Genomic DNA, 19,543 nt, shown 5'->3' with positions numbered 1-19,543 from the left:
CTGAGCATGGTGGGGAGTCGTGTTTCCCGGAGGACAGGTGCGCAGGGGAGTGGAGCGCACCTCACTAGGGGCCCCTGATGAATATTTAAACACCTAATAAGCACTAGTTTTTTTCATGGCAAAGTCAAAAGAGTCATAGCCCCCTGAACTGGCTGGTCACCTGCTGTAGGCTAATAGAGGAGAGATGAGATTACGAGCAATGCAAAAAAAAAAATCTTGTTTTCTAGTAAAAATATTTAAAGCGATAGTTCAACCAAAAATTCAAATTCTGTCATTAAACCCGTAAGACTTTTGTTCATCTTCAGAACACAAATTAAGATATTTTTGATGAAATCCGAGAGCTTTCTGACCCTGCATAGACAGCACCATAACTGACATGTTCAAGGCCCAAAACGGTAGTAAGGACATCATTAAAATTTTCCATGTGACATCAGCAGTGATTGTGATTGTGTTCAAAGAAGATAAAAGTAATGACTTTCTAGAAATGTTTCTGAAAATATTTATTTGATTTATTTTCTATTAATTTTCTATATTAATTTTATTTAAATTGATTTTAGAGAATATTTGTCAAAAACAAAATTTTTGTTAAAAAATTTGGGGTCAGTAAGATTTTTATTTTATATTTACTATTAGCACTATTTTTATTTTAGAATTACTATTATATTCAACGGGGATTCATTAGATTTTTTTTTTTAAAAGTATCAGTACAGGCATTTATAAATTATTTATATTTTAAATAAATGCTGTTTTTTTTTTTTATTCTATTCATCAATGAAGCCATGAAAAAGGTATCTTAGTTTCCAAAAAAAAAAAAAAAAAAATGTTTCAACATAGATAATAAGAAATGTTTCTTGAGTAAATTAGAATGATTTCTGAAGGGTCATGTGACACTGAAGACTCGAGGAATGATGCTGAAAATTTTGATTGGCATCATATGAATAAATTTCTTTTTAAAATATGTGCAGTTAGAAAACTGTTATTTTAAATGACTTTTTTCAGAATAAATGTAGCTTTGATCAGAATTCTTTCCAAAACTTTAAAAGAAGGAAACTTGGTAGTGATTATATTATATTATATTATATTATATTATATTATATTATATTATATTATATTATATTATATTATATTATATTATATTATATTACATTATATTATATTATATTATATTATATTATATTATATTATATTATATTATATTATATTATATTATATTATATTATATTATATTATATTATATTATATTACATTATATTATATTATATTATATTATATTATATGTGATCGTGGACCACAAAACCAGTCATAAGCCAAAAATACCTTGTATGAGTGAAAATTATAGATTTTTTTTATTTTAGGATATTAAGTGAAGATCATGTTCCATGAAGGTATTTTGTAAATGTCCTACCATAAATATATCAAAACTTATTTTTTGATTAGTAATATGCATGGCTAAGAACTTCATTTGGACAACTTTAAAGACAATTTTCTCAATATTTAGATTTTTTTGCACCATCATATTCCAGATTTTCAAATTGTTGTATCTTGGCCAATTATTGTCCTATCCTAACAAACCATACATCAATGGAAAGCTTACTTATTTAATGTATATGTATAAATCAGTTTCCAAAAATCGGCCCTTATGACTGGTTTTGTGGTGCAGAGTCATATATTGTACTATATTATTTTAGGTTCACTTAAAATATATCTTTTGAATACAAGTCTTAATATCTTGAGTAAAATGGTCTTGTTTTAAAAATGTTTAGGTATTTTTATTTAAACAAGCAGAATATACTTATAAAGGTTGAATTATTTATTTTTTCTGTGTAATGGTCATTGATCAGGAAGTCAAGCAGTCTGGCATCATTGTGACTGTTAGAGTTTCAAGCCAGCAGACTGTTCAATGGGCTTAATGGTGGTGGGGTTACACAACGACATCTCAGATTTCTCTGCCCCTCTCCCTCTCCTGCTACTCTACACTCGTCAATCTCCCAATCTACCGATAATCTACAAAATCTCCCAACTGTTTCTTTCCATCACTTTCACAGATGCAAATGAGTGTATGGGGAAGCCTTGTGTTAATGCTCACTCTTGCAAAAACATGATTGGTGGATATCACTGTGACTGCTTTCAAGGATGGGCCGGACAGAACTGTGACATCAGTCAGTATCTCCTCATGCTCCTTTCCTGTCTCCTTTCCTCCGTCTTTAACAGCATACACTATAGTGGCACTCAGGGTTTCCTCTTTGGACACTTGATATCCTGTGGGGCTCTGCACACTGTATATTTTATCTTAGGCTTCACTTACTCCTGCATGCTGGGTTATTGGTCGTACCTCACTCACGTTTGGGCTGATTGTACTAACGCTTCCATCCTCAGCGCACTTACCGAGCTCATTTAATTCGAGTTAATTGCACGTCTTCAGCTGTCCCTTACTGCTGTCCTGATTTCCTCCACTTAGCCGTTGATTAATTGCTTCATTTACTTTGCCCATGACTGCAGATCTCAATGGCTGCCATGGACAGTGCCAGAATGGAGCAACATGCAAGGTATAGTCTTGACAATTCTTAGTTTAATTTAGCATCTCAGTTAATTGTTATTTATATTGAGTGTCGTTTTTGTTTGTGTTTGAGCAGGAGCTGGTTCATGGAGGTTACCACTGTCAGTGTCCTCCAGGTTTTGTGGGCTTGCACTGTGAAGTCTCAAGGAACAAATGTGCCAGCGGTCCTTGTCAAAACGGCGGCCGCTGCCATGTTATTCTGGACAGCTTTGTTTGCGAATGCCCACCGAACTTTGCAGGGATGCTCTGTGAGGTGAGAATCTTTACTGTTTATAGCATTAAAGACATTGCTGTAGTGCAAAACTGCTGCTTTTTTTAGCAGTCAACTTTTTTTTGTCAGTATTGTTTAGCCTGATTGCATGTTTTTTGTTGTTTTGTCCTAGATTTTTTGTTTTGTTTTGTTGTTTTATGCCCAGATATTTAGTATTGTGTTTTTGTTTTGCTTTTTTGTTGTGTTTTGTTTTAAGCCTAGATGTTTGTTTTTTGTTTAGTTTACTTTTACTTTTTTTTGTTTTTGTTTTTCATTTTATGCTGAGATGTTTTTTTTTTATGCCCACATTTTTTTTCGCTTTATGCTGAGATGTTTTTTTATGCCCACATGTTTTTTTGTTTTGTTCTGCCCAGATATTTTTTTTTCTGCCCAGATGTTTTTATTTGTTTTGTTTTATGTCCAGATCTTTTTGTTTCAATTTGTCTTGTTTTTTTAATGTTTAGTTTAGTTTGTTTTTTTGCTTTGTTTTATGCCCAGATGTGTTTGTTTTGTGGCCAGATGTTTTTATTTAGTTTTATTTAGTTTTATCCCTAGATGTTTTATGCCCACTAGGTTTTTTTGTGTTTTGTTTTGCCCAGATCCGTTTAGTTTGGTTTTTGTTTTTCTTTATTTTACTTCGTTTTATGCCCAGATGTGTTTTGTTTTGTGCCCAAATGTTTGTTTTTTGTTTCATGCCCAGATGTTTGTTTTTGTTTTGTTTCATTTAGTTTTGCTTAGTTTTTTGTTCTATCCAGATAATTTGTTTGTTTGTTTTTGTGCCCAGATGTTTTTTTTGTTTTTTGTTTTATGCCTAAAAGTTTTTTAAGTTTAGTTTAATTTGTTCTCTTGCTTTGTTTTGTGGCCAGATGTGTTTTAGTTCATTTTGTTTTGTGCCCAGATGTTTGTATTCTTTGTTTTATGGCCACATTTTTTTTTTTTTGCCCAAAAAAATTTTTGTGCCCAGATGTGTTTAGTTTTTTTTATATAGTTTTGTTTCGTTACACTTTGCTTTTTTTGTCCCCAGATGTTTTTAATTTTTTTGTTTTATGTCCAGATGTTTTTTGTTTTGTTGTGCCCAGATGTGTTTATTTTTGTTTTGTTTATTATTTTTTTGCTTTGCTTTTGTTTGTTTTTGTTTGTTTTGTGCTTGTATTTAAAAAAAATTGCCTTTGCCTTTTTTTTTTTTTACAAAAAGTAGGTAAAGCAGGCAGGAAATGACTGTAATTCAATTTTAGCCAGAATGCATCTGTTGGTTTATAAACATTTAATGAAAACAGCGGGGCTCAGTCTTGATTAACCAATGACATTTAGTACTGCAGATGATCACTTCTCCATTCATACTTCGCTCACAATCTCGTTCGGCACGGCTAAATTGGTCGGCGCCCCCGTCGCCGCGTACATGTATGTTTAAAGCTTTGGTGTAAGGCAGATCAAGCCTGCTATTCGGCCACAGGTGCGCCAGGGTAACTAGAGCAGGGTTTGGGTGGAGGGCTGGAGTATTTTTTCTTCATGTGGCCATTATTGCTGGTCTGGAGCCAGTTGAAGTCTAGTGGCAGGCTAAAGATGGACGTCCTTAGAGGTGCTGGAAGCTGGTCCTGAGCCAGTCTCGGCTTACTGTGCAGACTAAAAATAAGTTGTAGTGAATGAGGCAACTCTTCTCTTGGCCTCCTGGCTGCCTGCCCACAATCAGCCCGGGAAAGAGAAGACCTTGATTTTCACGTTATATTCATGCCTGGCGTGCCATGAGCTCACATTAGACCATACCGTCTTCAATCTCTTGGAGAATTGAGACTATACTAGGGGAGCTTTTGATCTCCAAGAGATGTTTTCAGTGCATGTATTGGTATGCGATAAGATTTGGCTCATTGAACTAAATGTCATTAGAATAAATTAGTGATTTACAAGTTTTAGATGCAGTAAAATGCTCAAACCACTATAAAAGAGATCTTCTAAGATCTGTATCTTAGATTCTTCAGATTCATAATTTAAAATTATGTGATGACCAGTTTTAACTACTAACATACCCCTGTTTGAAACACATCCAACTGGGTTTGTTCTATGGATCCACTACAGATGGCTGATTATCTCTTACATCTGTCTGCTCTAGCAGTTTTATGTATCTTGATACAGTCTGGTTTGCAGACGCCTCTCTTACATCACTGCTTTGTGCAGACATTCGGCTTCTGGTATATACAATGTATATCCCTACTAAAAGGGGTCATAGAAAGCTGGAGAAAACTTCATAAATCGGTAAACATAATCAGAATAGGTGTTTGTAGCAAGTTTATTTTATTTTTATTTTTATTCAAACATTTTGGGTCTGTACATTTTTTAAAATGTTTTTAAGCATCTTATGCTCACCAAGGCAGCTTTTATTTGATCAAAAAATACAGTAAAATTAAAAAAAAAAAAAAGCTTCACAATACTACAATTTTAAAGTGTTAAATAAAAATATTATATTGTGTTTGACTGTCAGTTTAACACATTAATTAAAAAAATTAATTATATAAAAATGAATGCATTTAAAAATACCCTTGACCCATAGAGAATTTGATACAGCATCCTAAATATGTGGCACTCTTGGCAAGAGACGTGATGCAATGGGTAAAGACGTCTGTCTCCTTGTGTCCAAGACCATAGTTAACAAATAGCTCAGACAGAACATGTAAACGTGTCCTAAGTCTACCTCAGACAGATTGGCAAACTCAATTGCAAAATGATAGATTGCTGTGGACTGAAAACCAGTTATTGACTCAAAAAAGCCACTTTTGTATATAATATAATATAATATAATATAATATGTGGACCACAAAACCAGTCATAAGGGTCAGTTTTTTGAAATTGAGATTTATACATTATCTAAAAGCGGAATAAATAAGCATTCCATGATGTATGGTTTGTTAGAATAGGACAATATTTGACCGAGATGCAACTATTTGAAAATCTGTAATCCTAGAGTGCAAAAAAAAATCTAAATATTGAGAAAATCGCTTTTAAAGTTGGCCAAATGAAGTTCTTAGTAATGCATATCACTAATCAAAAATTAAGTTTTAATGCTTTTACAGTAGAAAATGTACAAAATATCTTCATGGAACATGATCTTTACTTAATATCCTATTTTTGGCATTAAAGAAAAATCTATCATTTTGACCCATACAATGTATTGTTTACCATTGCTACTAATATACCAGTGCTACTTAAGACTGATTTTGTGGTCCAGGGTCACATATAATATAACATTTGTTGGTCCCAACACAGAGCCATTTATTATTTTAATAAATGATATGAAATTATGTAAAGTTTATATTAAATATGTTAACTTTTTAAATGAATTATGAGTTTCTATGCAAATTACAAATTAATTTCTAAGAATATTTACCAGAACAAGGCCAAGTCGAGGTAGATGGAGAACTAGATGTGCGAAAGTGTTCCTCGTCCCAGTTGAATATGCTTTGTAAGAGCGGAAGGATGTCTAAATTTAGCTGCACAGTTTGTTTTGATTGGTCTCTTGTGTGAGTATAATGGTGCTGTCTCCTTTAGCTGTAGGCTTATGGGATCCACAGCTTACCTGACTGTTTATCACTATAGTTTAAGTTGACTGGCCTGACTCATTCCCTGTCTCATTTGAAGGTGGAAAGCCTGTCTCACCCAAACCCTTGTGAGCCGAACCCCTGTCAGAATAAGGCTTTGTGCTACGGCCTGCCAGGTGACTTCTACTGCGCCTGTCCTGAAGACTACGAGGGCAAGACTTGTGAAAACCGCAAGGACCACTGCAAGACAGCCCCTTGCCAAGGTACTGGCCTTCCAGTTCAGTTGCCAACAGAGATGACCTGCTTTTGTCCAACAGCCGTCTGATCTTATTCCTGCTTGTCTTGTTTTCTCTTTCCCAGTGATTGACAGCTGTACGATTGCTGTGGCGAGTAACAGCTCAGATGGGGGAGTGAGACAGATCAACTCTAACGTGTGTGGTCCTCGTGGACGCTGTATCAGCCAGCCAGGCGGCAACTTCACCTGCACCTGCGAGCTCGGCTTTACGGGAACCTACTGCCACGAGAGTGAGTCATTCTTACGGTTTCACCATTTTCTCTTTGTTAATCGTGTTCCTGTGACGCCTATTCATCTTTGTTTGTTCGCTTCTCGTCCTTACATAGTAGATGGGTAATTGATATGACATTTTAAGCTATTTCAGCAGATCCTTGTGCTGTGAAACAATTTTTAACCCTTAAACTGTCACCTCCATTTTTGAACATAGATGTGAAAGGGCACTATCCAAACTTAAATTGTTATAATTCATGAAAAAATACATTTTCTAATATGATTTTGAAGTACCATTTACATGGTAAAGCAAAGTCAGATTTTAAAATGGGTTGCAAAGAATGAATTTTGAGGTTTACAGGGTTCCCACGGGGTTTGGAAAAGTATGTAATTTGATTTGAGTGTTTTCCAAGTCTGGAAAAGTATGGGGGAAAAAGCTGAGTATGGAAAAATATTTGTTTCCAGACTTTTGCCCCTATTTAGTTTTTATAATAAAAAATTAAGAATTTAATGTAAATAAATTGATCAAGGTGCAAATTTTCATTATGCCAAAAGCAGGTTATGAGCATTGTAGGTGTCTTCTCACTATGTTCTTAGCACTTGATTAAATAGCCTTAAGGACCTTTGCAAAAATAAAAAATATACAGACTTTTATGTGCGCACGAGAAACTATTAAACAACATATAGGACAATGCACACTGATCCACCATCGGCCAGTTTCTTGGCTGCCACAGACTATGCATTAAAGAGACTTAAGACCTTAAAAAATGGCATACTGGCCTAATGAAAGCCAAATTTTAAATACTTTTTTTACAGTAACAGTCTTTTTTATAGATCCTGGAACTTGGCAAATTTTATGCCATCAGTCTATTTCGTGACATGGTTTTTTCGCCGCTACAGAGGATGTGTTAAATTGAACATCAGTCCTTGATATTAAAGGTAATACAATAAGAAAAGCCCAATTTGAGCAAGTAGATCTCTGTTAATTCATGTGCATCCATGCTCTAGTTTTGTTCATAGTAATGCACAAAGGAAATGGGTTATATAAATCTGGAAGTTGCAATGCATAAGCATGCAAAAAAATTCCATGCACATGTGAAGAGTTTCTCGAGGGCATAAAGAAGTTTCTTGTGTGCATGTAAAAGTCTGAGAAAACTGAGAAACTGAGAAAACTGAGAACTGAGAAAATCAATGAAAAAAAACTACAAACTAAATAAATAAATGTACAGATATGTATAATATAAATAAATGTACAGATATAAATGTACAATATCTGTACCAAATATAAAGCTAAAAATAATTCTCTATGAGCCATTTATGTTAAATATAGTCTGAAAATCTACTGAGAGGTTTGGAAATTTGAATCTGGAAAGTATAGAATTTTGAAATGGAAACAAATGGAACCCTGGGTTTAAAACTTTCAGTTGATATATAATTTATGATCATTTAAAAAACATGATAGGGAAAGAGGCAACGAAAAAAGACTTTTGGTGATGAAGGTCAGAATTCCTGTTATGATGTAGATTTTTGAAGTCACTCTTAAATAATAAAAAAATAATAATTAATCTATTACTGTTCCTACATAATTTGTAACAAAAAGCTGTGGTAAAATATCTATTTAGGAGTCTTAGACTTAACCTAAACCAAAATATTATATAAAAAAATCCAAATAGTGTCTTGGGAATCAATGGAAGCAGTAACATCTGACCAAAGTTCAGTACAAAGTTCACATAATCAATCTGATTTGATTAAGGACCTAAAAATAGTGCAGAAACGTACTTCATGATGTTTATTTAATTGTATGTATGTTAAAAAAATGGTTCATTTCCAATTTTAATATTAGATTTTGGACTCAGTTCAGTGTGTTCTTTTGAACCCCATTGTATCCTAAAATCTTGATGCTCATTGAAATATTTATATTGACTACCCAGATGTAAATGACTGCGTGAGCAATCCGTGTCGAAACGGAGGCACCTGTATCGATGGGATCAGCTCTTTCCAATGTTTCTGTCCGGATGGCTGGGAGGGTGACCTCTGCGACCTCAGTGAGTGTTCTCCTTCATCTTCCTCATCATCTTAATGATCTTTACATTCAGTATCTTATTTTTTCACTTGTGTTTCTGCGCTCAGATGTGAACGAGTGCAGTCGGAGCCCCTGTAAGAACGGCGGCCACTGTGTGGACCTGGTCAATGACTTCTACTGTGAATGTGCCAATGGCTGGAAAGGAAAGACCTGTCATTCACGTGAGTTAGCTCTCCTTGTTTAATGTTATCGTACTTCCTCTTTTTCTGTTATATAGTTTAACTGCATATTTTAACTGACTGAGTTTGAGTAATTTTGTGTGTGTTATTAGGTGAAAGTCAATGTGATGCCACCACATGCAGTAATGGAGGGACCTGCTATGACCACGGAGACGCTTTCCGCTGCGCCTGCCCTCCTGGATGGGGAGGAAGTACATGCAACACAGGTGAGCAGACTTCAGTGAAAGTCTATTTTTTATACTTTATTTACAGTAGGGTTTCTTAGACTTTTTTGAATTAGAAACACATTTCATAAAGCCCCTCACTTGCATAAAGCATTGCAAATTTTATAATCAAATCAGTAATCATTCCCAATGCCCTTTTTAGACCGTTTTAAATTGTATTGTGGTTGCTGATTTAATTAAATATATGAATGGTCCTTCATTCATTCTGGATTTTTTTTTCTTATTTTTATATGCATTTATATTTCTATATTTATTTTATTATTGGTTCTTAATTTGGTTCAGAGATTAAAGTAGTTTAAAAACATTTTTGAAAAATGTAATTAAACTTTTTTTAAATGCCTATATAGAAAATAATCCAAAATAGTTTTTCAAATAAATAAATGCCACATACATTTATGAATAATATGCATATATGTGTCTTAAGTAGCACAGGTATATTTGTAGACATAGCCAAAAATACATTGTGTGGGTCAAAATTATCAATTTTTCTTTTACGCCAAAATCAATATTAAGTGAAGATCATGTTCCATGAAGATATTTTGTAAATTTCCCACTGTAATTATATCAAAACTTATTTTTTGATTAGTGTTATGCATTGCTAGGAATTTCATTTGGACAAATTTAAAGGCGATTTTCTCAATATTTAGATTTTTTGCACCCTCAGATTCCAGTTTTTAAATAGTTTTATCTCTGCCAGATATTGTCCTATAGAAGGCTTATTTATTCCTCTTTTAGATGATGTATAAATCTGAGTTTCAAAAAATTGACCCTTATGACTGGTTTTGTGGTTCAGGGTCACATATAATTAGTATTATACTTATTTTCAGTTTCTGTTTTTATTGTATCATGGTTGCTTTTTTAATTTAACAAAGTTTTTTTGGGGCTTCAAATCAAATATTGTGATTCATTTTGGAGCTGGTTTATTTGATTCAAGACGTGAAACCTTTCAGAATGCAATTTTAGTTGAAAATGAAATTTGTTTTTAAATGTCTATACAGAAAATTAATGCAAAAGTATTTGCTTTTTTATTTAGTAACATATTCTGACATTTTCTGCAGGCCTTCTAGCTATGGCCCTGAGGGATCCTAATTTAAGATATACTATTCTACAGACTTTCTAACTTTTCCATTTTGTTTTTCTGCTTCAGCAAAGAACAGCACTTGCGCGTCCAGCCCATGCCTGAACGGAGGAACTTGCGTGGGTGGTGGTGACACGTTCACCTGCATCTGTAAAGACGGCTGGGAGGGGCCCACCTGCGCTCAGAGTGAGTGAATTCCCCCATTCACAATTTAGCTGCCAGTGCATGTCTGCATACCACTGAAAGCAAACATCACGATCCACAAACGTGTTAAATTACATCTGATCGATGCGCAAACGTCTCACATTGACTCTCCCTTTTGATTCCTTCCAGACATCAACGACTGCAATCCTCACCCCTGGTAAGAAGACCTACGTGGCTCTGCAGTTGTTCCATCTTTTTATTTACTCTATTCTGCCCCGGGACGCCAGTAGATCTCTTGTGCCCTCTATTTGGGCCGACCCTCCCTTTCCCTGTACAACATAGATGGCTAGGAATAACCCTTCTAATGTGGCTTTCTGCCCTATTCCACCCTGTTGTTCCTGCCCCACTAACCCCCTATTCTCTGCGAGCGGATGCACCGAGGGGAGGGTTTGAGGGGGAACGCTGGTTGTAAAGACTGGAGAAGATGTCCCTAAATCACCCCTAAATCCGACAGCTCAGGAGACCCCGGGCTGGTTTTAATGGAGACCACAATAGAGCCGATGGCCCTAAAAGAGCACCCCCAGCGGTGAGGGGAGGAGGGGATGGACAGGCTCTTTTTCTCCCAGCCTGCTCTGTCCTCCTGCCTTTCTTCATCGCTGACCTGGGAGCAAGGGATTTGGGAGGTGGGGCGGGGATTGGGGGTGGGGATCCCAGCAAGAAGCCACTGTGGGGATTTGCATCTGAAAGGTGCCGCTATCCCGCATCTCACTTCGTCCACTCTTCTCTTCCCCCTTTTTTCCTGCCTTTCCTCTTCTATGCATGCATATTGGAAGTATTATGTCAATCACTGGCGAAGGTGTCTCTTTGGGCTGATAACCTCATTGTCCTCGCGTCTCCTTGCAGCTACAATGGAGGAATCTGCGTGGACGGGGTGAACTGGTTCCGCTGTGAATGCGCCCCTGGATTCGCTGGACCCGACTGTCGTATCAGTGAGTATCTCGAGGAGGAAAGAATAGGGATGCATAGAAAGAGGGTGTTGGTGGATTACCGAGCATCCCGTGCCCTTTGACCTCCTCAGAGGTCAGAGGTTAGCCATGGCTCACAAACAGACAGAAGAGATAAATTATTCAACCAGTGGAAAAATTCCTCTCCTTGTGTCCATTGACTTACTCTTTAAGGATTCCATGCATTTCCCCGGCCTCATTTTCCGAGGTGCAGCCATGGGAACACCATCAATCCTGATGCTTTATGGATTGATTTCAAACCTCAGTTTTAGCTTTCCTAACCGTTTGACATTTCTGCCCTAGACAGTAGTTGTATTGATGCGAATGCATGTTCTTTTTGCTTCACCAGATATTGATGAGTGCCAGTCATCACCCTGCGCCTACGGTGCCACCTGTGTGGATGAGATCAATGGCTTCCGCTGTGTCTGCCCGCTTGGTCGCACCGGACCTCAATGCCAAGAGTGTAAGGGTTATTGTTTAATCATTAAAACAGTCAATCTCTTTTCTTCTCTCAGCTTGCTGGTATTGAGAAATGGACCTTAAGGACCCCATGAAATGTGCTTTCCCTATTATTTAAAAGTGAGAGCCTTAAAAATAGCCAGAATGGTTTGTTTACCTCACTGCCATGAACATTATTTCTGCTTGTTAGTCTGCAACATTCTGTCTACAGGGACAAATATCTCACTAGATCTCTCTAGCGCTGTTCTTTTTAAATGCATATACTACTCCAACAAACATTTAGAGTTAGTACGATTTTTAAAACGTTTTGAAAGAGTCTTTTATGCTCACCAATGCACGGTTTATTTGATAAAAATACAGTAAAATAATAATATTTTTTAAATATTTCTAGGGCTGCCCTCGACTAAAGATTTTTTTGGTTGACTAGTTGTCGTTCATTTTAAGCATTAGTCAACTATTAGTCGCATGTTTATTAATTAACCATATAAATCATAATAATGAGCCTTTAATTGCCTAATAAGCGCTCCAGCGCATACAAAAAAAGCTTGCCACAGCGCACTGGCAGATATTATAATTATGAATGTGCCAGGGAAAAACAGCAAGGAGATTGCATTAACATTTTTATAATTTATTGATAAACTAGTGCTTTCTTTTGTTTTCGGTTTAAGAGATGCCTGTATGCATGTTTAATACGGATTACATAATCTGAGAATATTTCAAATAGAATATTTCTATTTGAATTGGTTTATTTAAAAGTAGACATTTCACTCTCTATAGACATATTTTTCATGTCTGTAAGGCAAGTATACACAGAGTTTCGGGCTCAAGTTCACAAAGACGCGGAAAGCGCATCCTGTTTGCTTTCATTATTTTAAAAAAGCACAACGTTTTGTTGTTGTTCTGAGTGCACACAAATAAACGCAGTGTCTTTGCAGATTCGAAATATATTACTCTTATCTGTAGGACTGAAAATGATGGAGTATTTTAAGTGCAAGTGACCACACTGGTGCCTCCATCTCTATCTATTTTTCTAGGTTAATATTAGATTGAGCTGCCATGTAAAGTTGCTACAACAAAAGCCATATTTGAGGTTGATGAACAATAGGTGAGCATTTTGATGTCCTGCCCAATGTACTATATAACCACATAGACCAGCCATTAATGATCCTAAGACGTGAACGACATGCAAGGCAGACGGCATCGTTCGCAGAAGCATTGACCTGGCATCATGTGACTTAGATCATTCCAGACAGGAAAGGGATCTGCTTCTAAATTAGAATTGGCCCCAGTCTTACGGTGTTTGTGTTTGTGTTGTGGCGCAGTCATTGGCATTGGGAAGACATGTCACTATGCTGGACTTCAGTTCCCGCATGGCAGTCGCTGGGAGGAAGAATGCAACACTTGTCAATGTGTCAACGGCAAAGTGGAGTGCACCAAGGTAAGTGTCTGGAAAAAAACAAGTGTTTTTTTTTCTATTTATATAAATAAATTAATGTGTTCGTGACACTTTCTCAGGTGGTGTGTGGCCGGCGGCCGTGCCTGTTGCCAGGGACGCCAGGGCGAGAGCTTCACTCCTGTCCAGGAGGTCGTGAATGCCTGGAGCACAACTTCCTGACATGCCTCTCTCCCCCTTGCCACCAGTGGGGGTTTTGCTCAAGCCCCGAAGCCGCCCCAACCCTCCAAACCAAATGTGAGCCCAACTCTGTCTATCTGGACAAGAGCTGTGCTCGCATCACCCTTATTTTCAACAGGGACAAATTACCCACAGTAAGTAATGACCTTTAAATAGTTGTTTTAGTCAATTACACAAAAGCCCTGTGGTGGTACCTTGGTACAATCATGGTATTAGATGGTAATACCAACTTAAAACTATTTTTGAATTTTTCAAAGCCTAGTAAGTATTGTTCACAGACACAGAGATTTACCTAAAATTTTACCAAACTGATTAATCACTGAAATTAAATCATGTTTTCATGTTATATTTTGTAACATTGTCTTTGTTTCATTTTTGTACTACAAACTTTTTTCTCATCCAATATATTGAGGAGGCACTGCCTTCCTTGTCTTCTAGAAAAGACTTATTTTAAATGGCAAAACTGTCTCAATATTATCGTGTTCACATGACGATATGAAAAGATATAGGTCTTTCAGGTAAAAAATTTAGATTTTTAAAATATTCTAACATTGTAACATAAAAGTTGTATTTTGGGCTATTATGCTTTGACACAGTATCTGTCAAACGAACCAAACCCAAAAGCAGAATATGGCTTTCGTGGCATGTTTCAAAGCGAAGCATGCACTCCGTTCAAGCGATCAGCTCGTGATCCGGTGTTTTCCGTGCCTCAGAACGGCTCTGTTTACAGTGAATGAATGCTGTGAACTCGTTTATTGCATGTGCTGTGAGTTTTCTCCAAGTCTTTATTAGTCTTTTTTTTTTTTTTTAAATATTGCAATAAATATCGTATCATGGACTTCATATTGCAATATTATTGTATAGTGAGATTTTGATATTGTTACATCCCAATATTACTGTTTTTAATGTAGTTTTGATACAGAATGGTGCTGTTTTCTGAAGTACTTATCTAAATATGCATTGTGCCTTATAGGGAACGACAGTGGAGAACGTCTGCTCAGAGCTGAGGTATATGCCTTCCACGCGAAGCCTGGCGAAAGATCACATGCTGTTGGTTCTTTGTGACCTCTCCTACAAAAACCAGGACGCAGTAGAGGTGGCCATCGTAAGTACATTTTGAAGACCCTCGCTTTGTGCACCTACATTTTAAATTCATGAGTCCCTTGCATGCCTGTTCCCATCGCACAGCAGTGTTGTGCGGGCCCCTAAGATCTATTGGAATAGAAAGTGGAATAGAAAGTCAAAACCATGGGGGTCCTGGATACTCATCGCACAAATCTGTTAATGGATGCAAATTTGATTTCCTCACCGAGTCGAGCGCAGTTCCTCGAAATGCCCGGACGCCCAGAGCAATGCCAACCGGCTCCCTCTTCAAACCAACCCATTATGTTGTAATGAGATTCAGTTGACTGACCAGCAACGGGCCGTACTGCATTGCAGCATTCCCTCTACCCACACGGAGAGCGCTGGAACCGGGCTTCAGCGCATCTCACACAGACTTAGAATGTACACTTTTGTCTTCAGACAAAAAAGATGTTGCATAGCCAAATAAGCTTGAAATAATCCTTGAAATAACAAAAAAACAATCTCGGGTAATGATATGAAAATTAATATCTTTGTGCCGCCAGGCCTGTTTTGTGTAATTTGAAGCCGCATTTCCTGCGCTCAATGAAACATTTTGCCTTACGGAAGTTACTTACAAATGGTGGTTGCCTACAAATGCATCCTTTATCCTCGATCAGATTACACTAAATCCCTGCAATGTTATAACAAGTCACTAACTGAAGGCCCCTGTTTAACTGTCCTGACTCATTAAAATGGAACCTGTAGGCAGGAACTTTAAACAGCTGCAGGTTTTTGCATGTTGAAAACAGAATAGAGTTGAAATGACTGAGTCAACTGCTTTTCGGATAAAGGCTGCTCTCGTTTTAGATATTTTACTGATTGATTACAGCTCTCTCTTTTTTGTTCTCACACCAAAATTGGACTCCTTTGGGGTCTGATAGAACAAATTGAAAACATCTTGGTGACAAAGCAGGAGAATTTTCAGCAACAATAGGGAAAACATTACAGAAAACCAAACATTCAGGTTTACAAAACATACAGTGCACAGCATAAATTAGTACACCCTCTTTGAAACCTAAAGGAAAAAGTTCACTTCCAGAACAAAAATTTACAGATGTGTACTCACCCCCTTGTCAACCTAGATGTTCATGTCTTTCTTTCTTCAATCGTAAAGAAACTGTTTTTTGAGATTTTTCTCCATATAGTGGACTTCTATGGTGCTTTTGTTTTTTTATTACAATTTATATACTTTTTAACCTCAAATGCTCGTCTTGTCTTGCAAGTCAAGCGCATGTTCAGTCTTGAACCGGAAAAAACAGAGTTCAGACAGAGCAAGACAAGCTGAGTGTTTGAGATTAAAAAGTATATAAATTGTAACTTTTCATAAAGATAAGACCCTTCTTCCTCGGCTGGGATCATTTACAACCACATTTGGGATCGTTTGAAGCCGTATTTAAACTCCATTTTGGAAGTTCAAACTCGGGGCACCATAGAAGTTCACTTTAATGGAGAGAAATGTTTTACTCAAAATAAATAATATTCTTATTTGACTTATTTGACTAATGACTGAAGAAAGAAAGACATGAACATCTTGGATGACAAGGGGGTGAGTAACATTATCTGTGAATTTTTGTTCTGGAAGTGAACTTGTCTCTTAACAAATTCAGCAATTACTCTTTACTTAGATGATATGTTCAGGTTCTTTAGAAATATTATATTCCAGCAAGTCTGTTTGATCAGTTACAAAGAACAATGTTAAAATTAGTAAGGAAAATACAATTTTCTTATCAAAGTGATAAAATGTTGTGTTGCAAAAATAATTACACCCTCCTGAAAGTTACTAAATAAAATGAAAAAAAAAAAAATGTTGGTGTAATTTTAAGGCACGTTTTGATCAACAGGTAGGTATGTTGAATCAAAACTGTTAAAGATAACCCATTTCTTGACAATTAAAAGTGTTACTGAATCATACTCAGACTTGATGCTGACAACAGTGAGCAGTACTCATTTATGCTATGCACTGTAAAACTGGATGTAGAAGATCAACTATTACAGGATTGTCAGTGGTTTTTACTTGGAAACCTGTCTTGCATGTCTGGGATGCAATCTAATATCTCTTTAATTTCTCCTGCAGTCATTCCAGCAGGATGAGCAGCCTAACCACAGTCAGATCCAGGAGGCAGCTAGTACCATCGTCAGCACGCTGTCCAAGCGCCACAACAGCACCGTCATGCTTGCCGTCATCGAGGTCAAAGTGGAGATGCCGGTCATGTCCCAGCCAGTGGGTGAGTAGAGCAAGGGCCAACTGGCCTCAAGGCTAAAGTCAGCCTTCATCCCCCGACCGAGTTTCCCGTCTCCACCAATTAGTGCAGCGTAAATGTCTTTGAGTCACAGGAGGAAGGGTACGGAGAGGATCCAGCAGTTGTGGGCAGGAGGCCATAAACCTGTGTGACAGTCATATAACTCCTCCACAGTCATCTGTCGCACCACAGTAATACATTAACGACAGTGATGGGACAAACTTAATGATTTTTCTGTTAAGGCAATTAGAAATGGGTTTAAAAATAGGAGTAATATTTGAAACCAATAGGAATTCAAAAAATTTGCTCTCTTTCTCCTTCATTTTGATTCTCTAATGTTATGGCCAATATTAAACAAAATATATACTATTTTGTCTAATAAAAAAAATCTAAAATAATTGTTGTCAGTAGCTAATGAATGAGCTTAGGAATAATTTATATACTTATTTTAGTGTGTTTATTGTGTATATAGTTTGATTTGCAGGCCAAATCAATGTTTAAGTGGCTTCTGAGTTTAAGAATAATTTATATAATTATTTTAGTGTTTATTGTATTTATTATTGTGTATACAAAGTAGTGTGTTTGTATTATATTATATTATATTATATTATATTATTATCAAAAAAAATTATGGATTGAGTACCCACAATTAAAGTAAAAGTAATTGAAATATCTAATATTTAAATTCAGTTTTTTTTTTTTTTAAGGCCAATACTGATAAGATGATGCTATTTTTGTTTAATGTTATGGCCGATATTACAAAATATATGCTATTTTGTCTAATAAAAAAATCTAAAATAATTATCGTCAATAGCTAATGAATGTTTAAGTGGCTTCTGATCTTAAAAATAATTTATACATTGAATTTATATAATTATTTATATTATAGTGTTTATTATATTATTGTGAATACAAAATAGTGTTATTATATTATAAAATATAATATATTACAAAATATATACTATTTACTAAAATAATTCTGGTCAATAGCTAATGAATGTTTAAGTGGCTTCTAAGCTTAAAAATAATTTATATAATTATTTCTGCTTTTTTATTGTGTATAGAAAAGTAGTGTGTTTATATTATTTTATATTATATTATATTTTTTGTCTAATAAAACAAATTAAAAATATTCTTGTCAATAGCTAATGAATGTTCTTCTGATCTTCATGCTTCTGGCTTCTGATCCTAAAAATAATTTATACATTGAATTTATATAATTATATAATTATTTTAGAGTGTATATATTATATTATATTATATTATATTATATTATTATGTGCACACTGTTTTGTCTCAGATAATATTGAAAAATTAATGGATTGAGTGATAAGATGATGATTATTTCTTTTTAATGTTATGGCCGAAATGACAAAATATATACCATATAAATTTTTTTAAGTGACTTTTGTTTTTAAAAATAATATATACATTTTATACAATTTATATAAATATAATGAATTTATAGTTTAATCTATTTGTGGTAGACAAAATTGTTTACATATATTTATATTATACATACACAGCATCTTATTTTATTTTATGTATAAATTACCATTTTATATGATCAATTAATAGTATCAAAAATTTGGTACAAAGAGTGTCCTGAAATAGTATTAAAAAAAATAGCTAGTTTCAACAATTACCTTTTCAGTGCCAGACAATTAAAATGTCCATTGGCCATTACTGATAAATTAAGTAGAGATGCTCCGATCATCATTTTTGGGGCCGATCACCGATTACCGATCACCAAGATCATGATCTGCCGATCACTGCCGGTCACAGAATGGTAGGGCAATGGGAATCTTTGATCTATAATCTAGCAGAGTTTGCACCATTTGTAGAAATGAAACTAACTGTAAATTAACTATATTGAAAAAAAAACTGTAGAAATAGGCTACAGTCAAGATCTTGAAGAACCACCAAGTTAGGGTTGTAGACGATTGTATCATGTATCGATGATAGTTAGAGAGATCGCCAGTTGCTGATGCTGGTCCTTTGCTGGTTTATGCTGGTCATGTTGCTGGTCAAGGACCAGCATAAACCAGCAAAGGACCAGCATTAACCAGCTAAAACCAGCATCCCAGCACCAAAACATACCTAACCAGCATATGCTGTTTTTTTTCAGCAAGACGATTATTATTATTATCCGTAAAAAAGGCGCCTAACTTTAGCGATGCAGTGCAGAGAGTCGGTTCTAGGATGCTTCAGAAACTTGTCGTGATATAAACACACGCATAGAGTGGCCACGTCGCCTTAACGCGCCGCATGGGGAAGAGATCTATTTATATTAAAGTGCACCTCGCACTAGACTAGGCTATGTTCTTTGCTTGTTATTTGTAGCTGCTTTTTAAGATGATGTACTGTAAGGATTATATTATCCAGCATTGCAGTCATTAGGATAAAGGTAGTAAAATGTGGTTTAGGCTGAATTAAATAAGATATATCAGAATCTGTCTGTATAAAGGAAACATAAACATTCACCTCAGTAACATCTATATGCGTTCATTAGAATTACGATGCGATAAAATG

General features: G+C 35.7%; 1 protein-coding gene across 1 annotated transcript in view; it reads left to right on the top strand.

Moving 5' to 3' along the window:
* jag2b (jagged canonical Notch ligand 2b) overlaps window positions 1-19,543 on the top strand; it is a 60,468-nt gene that overhangs the window by 37,430 nt on the left and 3,495 nt on the right. Inside the window, exons 10-25 of the mRNA XM_073816638.1 lie at window positions 2,046-2,159; window positions 2,500-2,546; window positions 2,634-2,810; window positions 6,438-6,600; window positions 6,698-6,862; window positions 8,774-8,887; window positions 8,973-9,086; window positions 9,197-9,310; window positions 10,476-10,592; window positions 10,740-10,767; window positions 11,454-11,539; window positions 11,904-12,017; window positions 13,336-13,451; window positions 13,529-13,780; window positions 14,620-14,751; window positions 16,846-16,996. Of these exons, the coding sequence (XP_073672739.1) occupies window positions 2,046-2,159; window positions 2,500-2,546; window positions 2,634-2,810; window positions 6,438-6,600; window positions 6,698-6,862; window positions 8,774-8,887; window positions 8,973-9,086; window positions 9,197-9,310; window positions 10,476-10,592; window positions 10,740-10,767; window positions 11,454-11,539; window positions 11,904-12,017; window positions 13,336-13,451; window positions 13,529-13,780; window positions 14,620-14,751; window positions 16,846-16,996 (2,004 nt within the window). The remainder of the gene's footprint in view (window positions 1-2,045; window positions 2,160-2,499; window positions 2,547-2,633; window positions 2,811-6,437; window positions 6,601-6,697; window positions 6,863-8,773; window positions 8,888-8,972; window positions 9,087-9,196; window positions 9,311-10,475; window positions 10,593-10,739; window positions 10,768-11,453; window positions 11,540-11,903; window positions 12,018-13,335; window positions 13,452-13,528; window positions 13,781-14,619; window positions 14,752-16,845; window positions 16,997-19,543) is intronic.

This window comes from Garra rufa, chromosome 13 (genome assembly GCF_049309525.1).
Source record: "Garra rufa chromosome 13, GarRuf1.0, whole genome shotgun sequence".
NCBI classification, from domain to species: domain Eukaryota; kingdom Metazoa; phylum Chordata; class Actinopteri; order Cypriniformes; family Cyprinidae; genus Garra; species Garra rufa.
The sequence above is the reverse complement of the archived record's forward strand: the minus strand, read 5'-3'. Positions and strand labels throughout refer to the sequence as shown.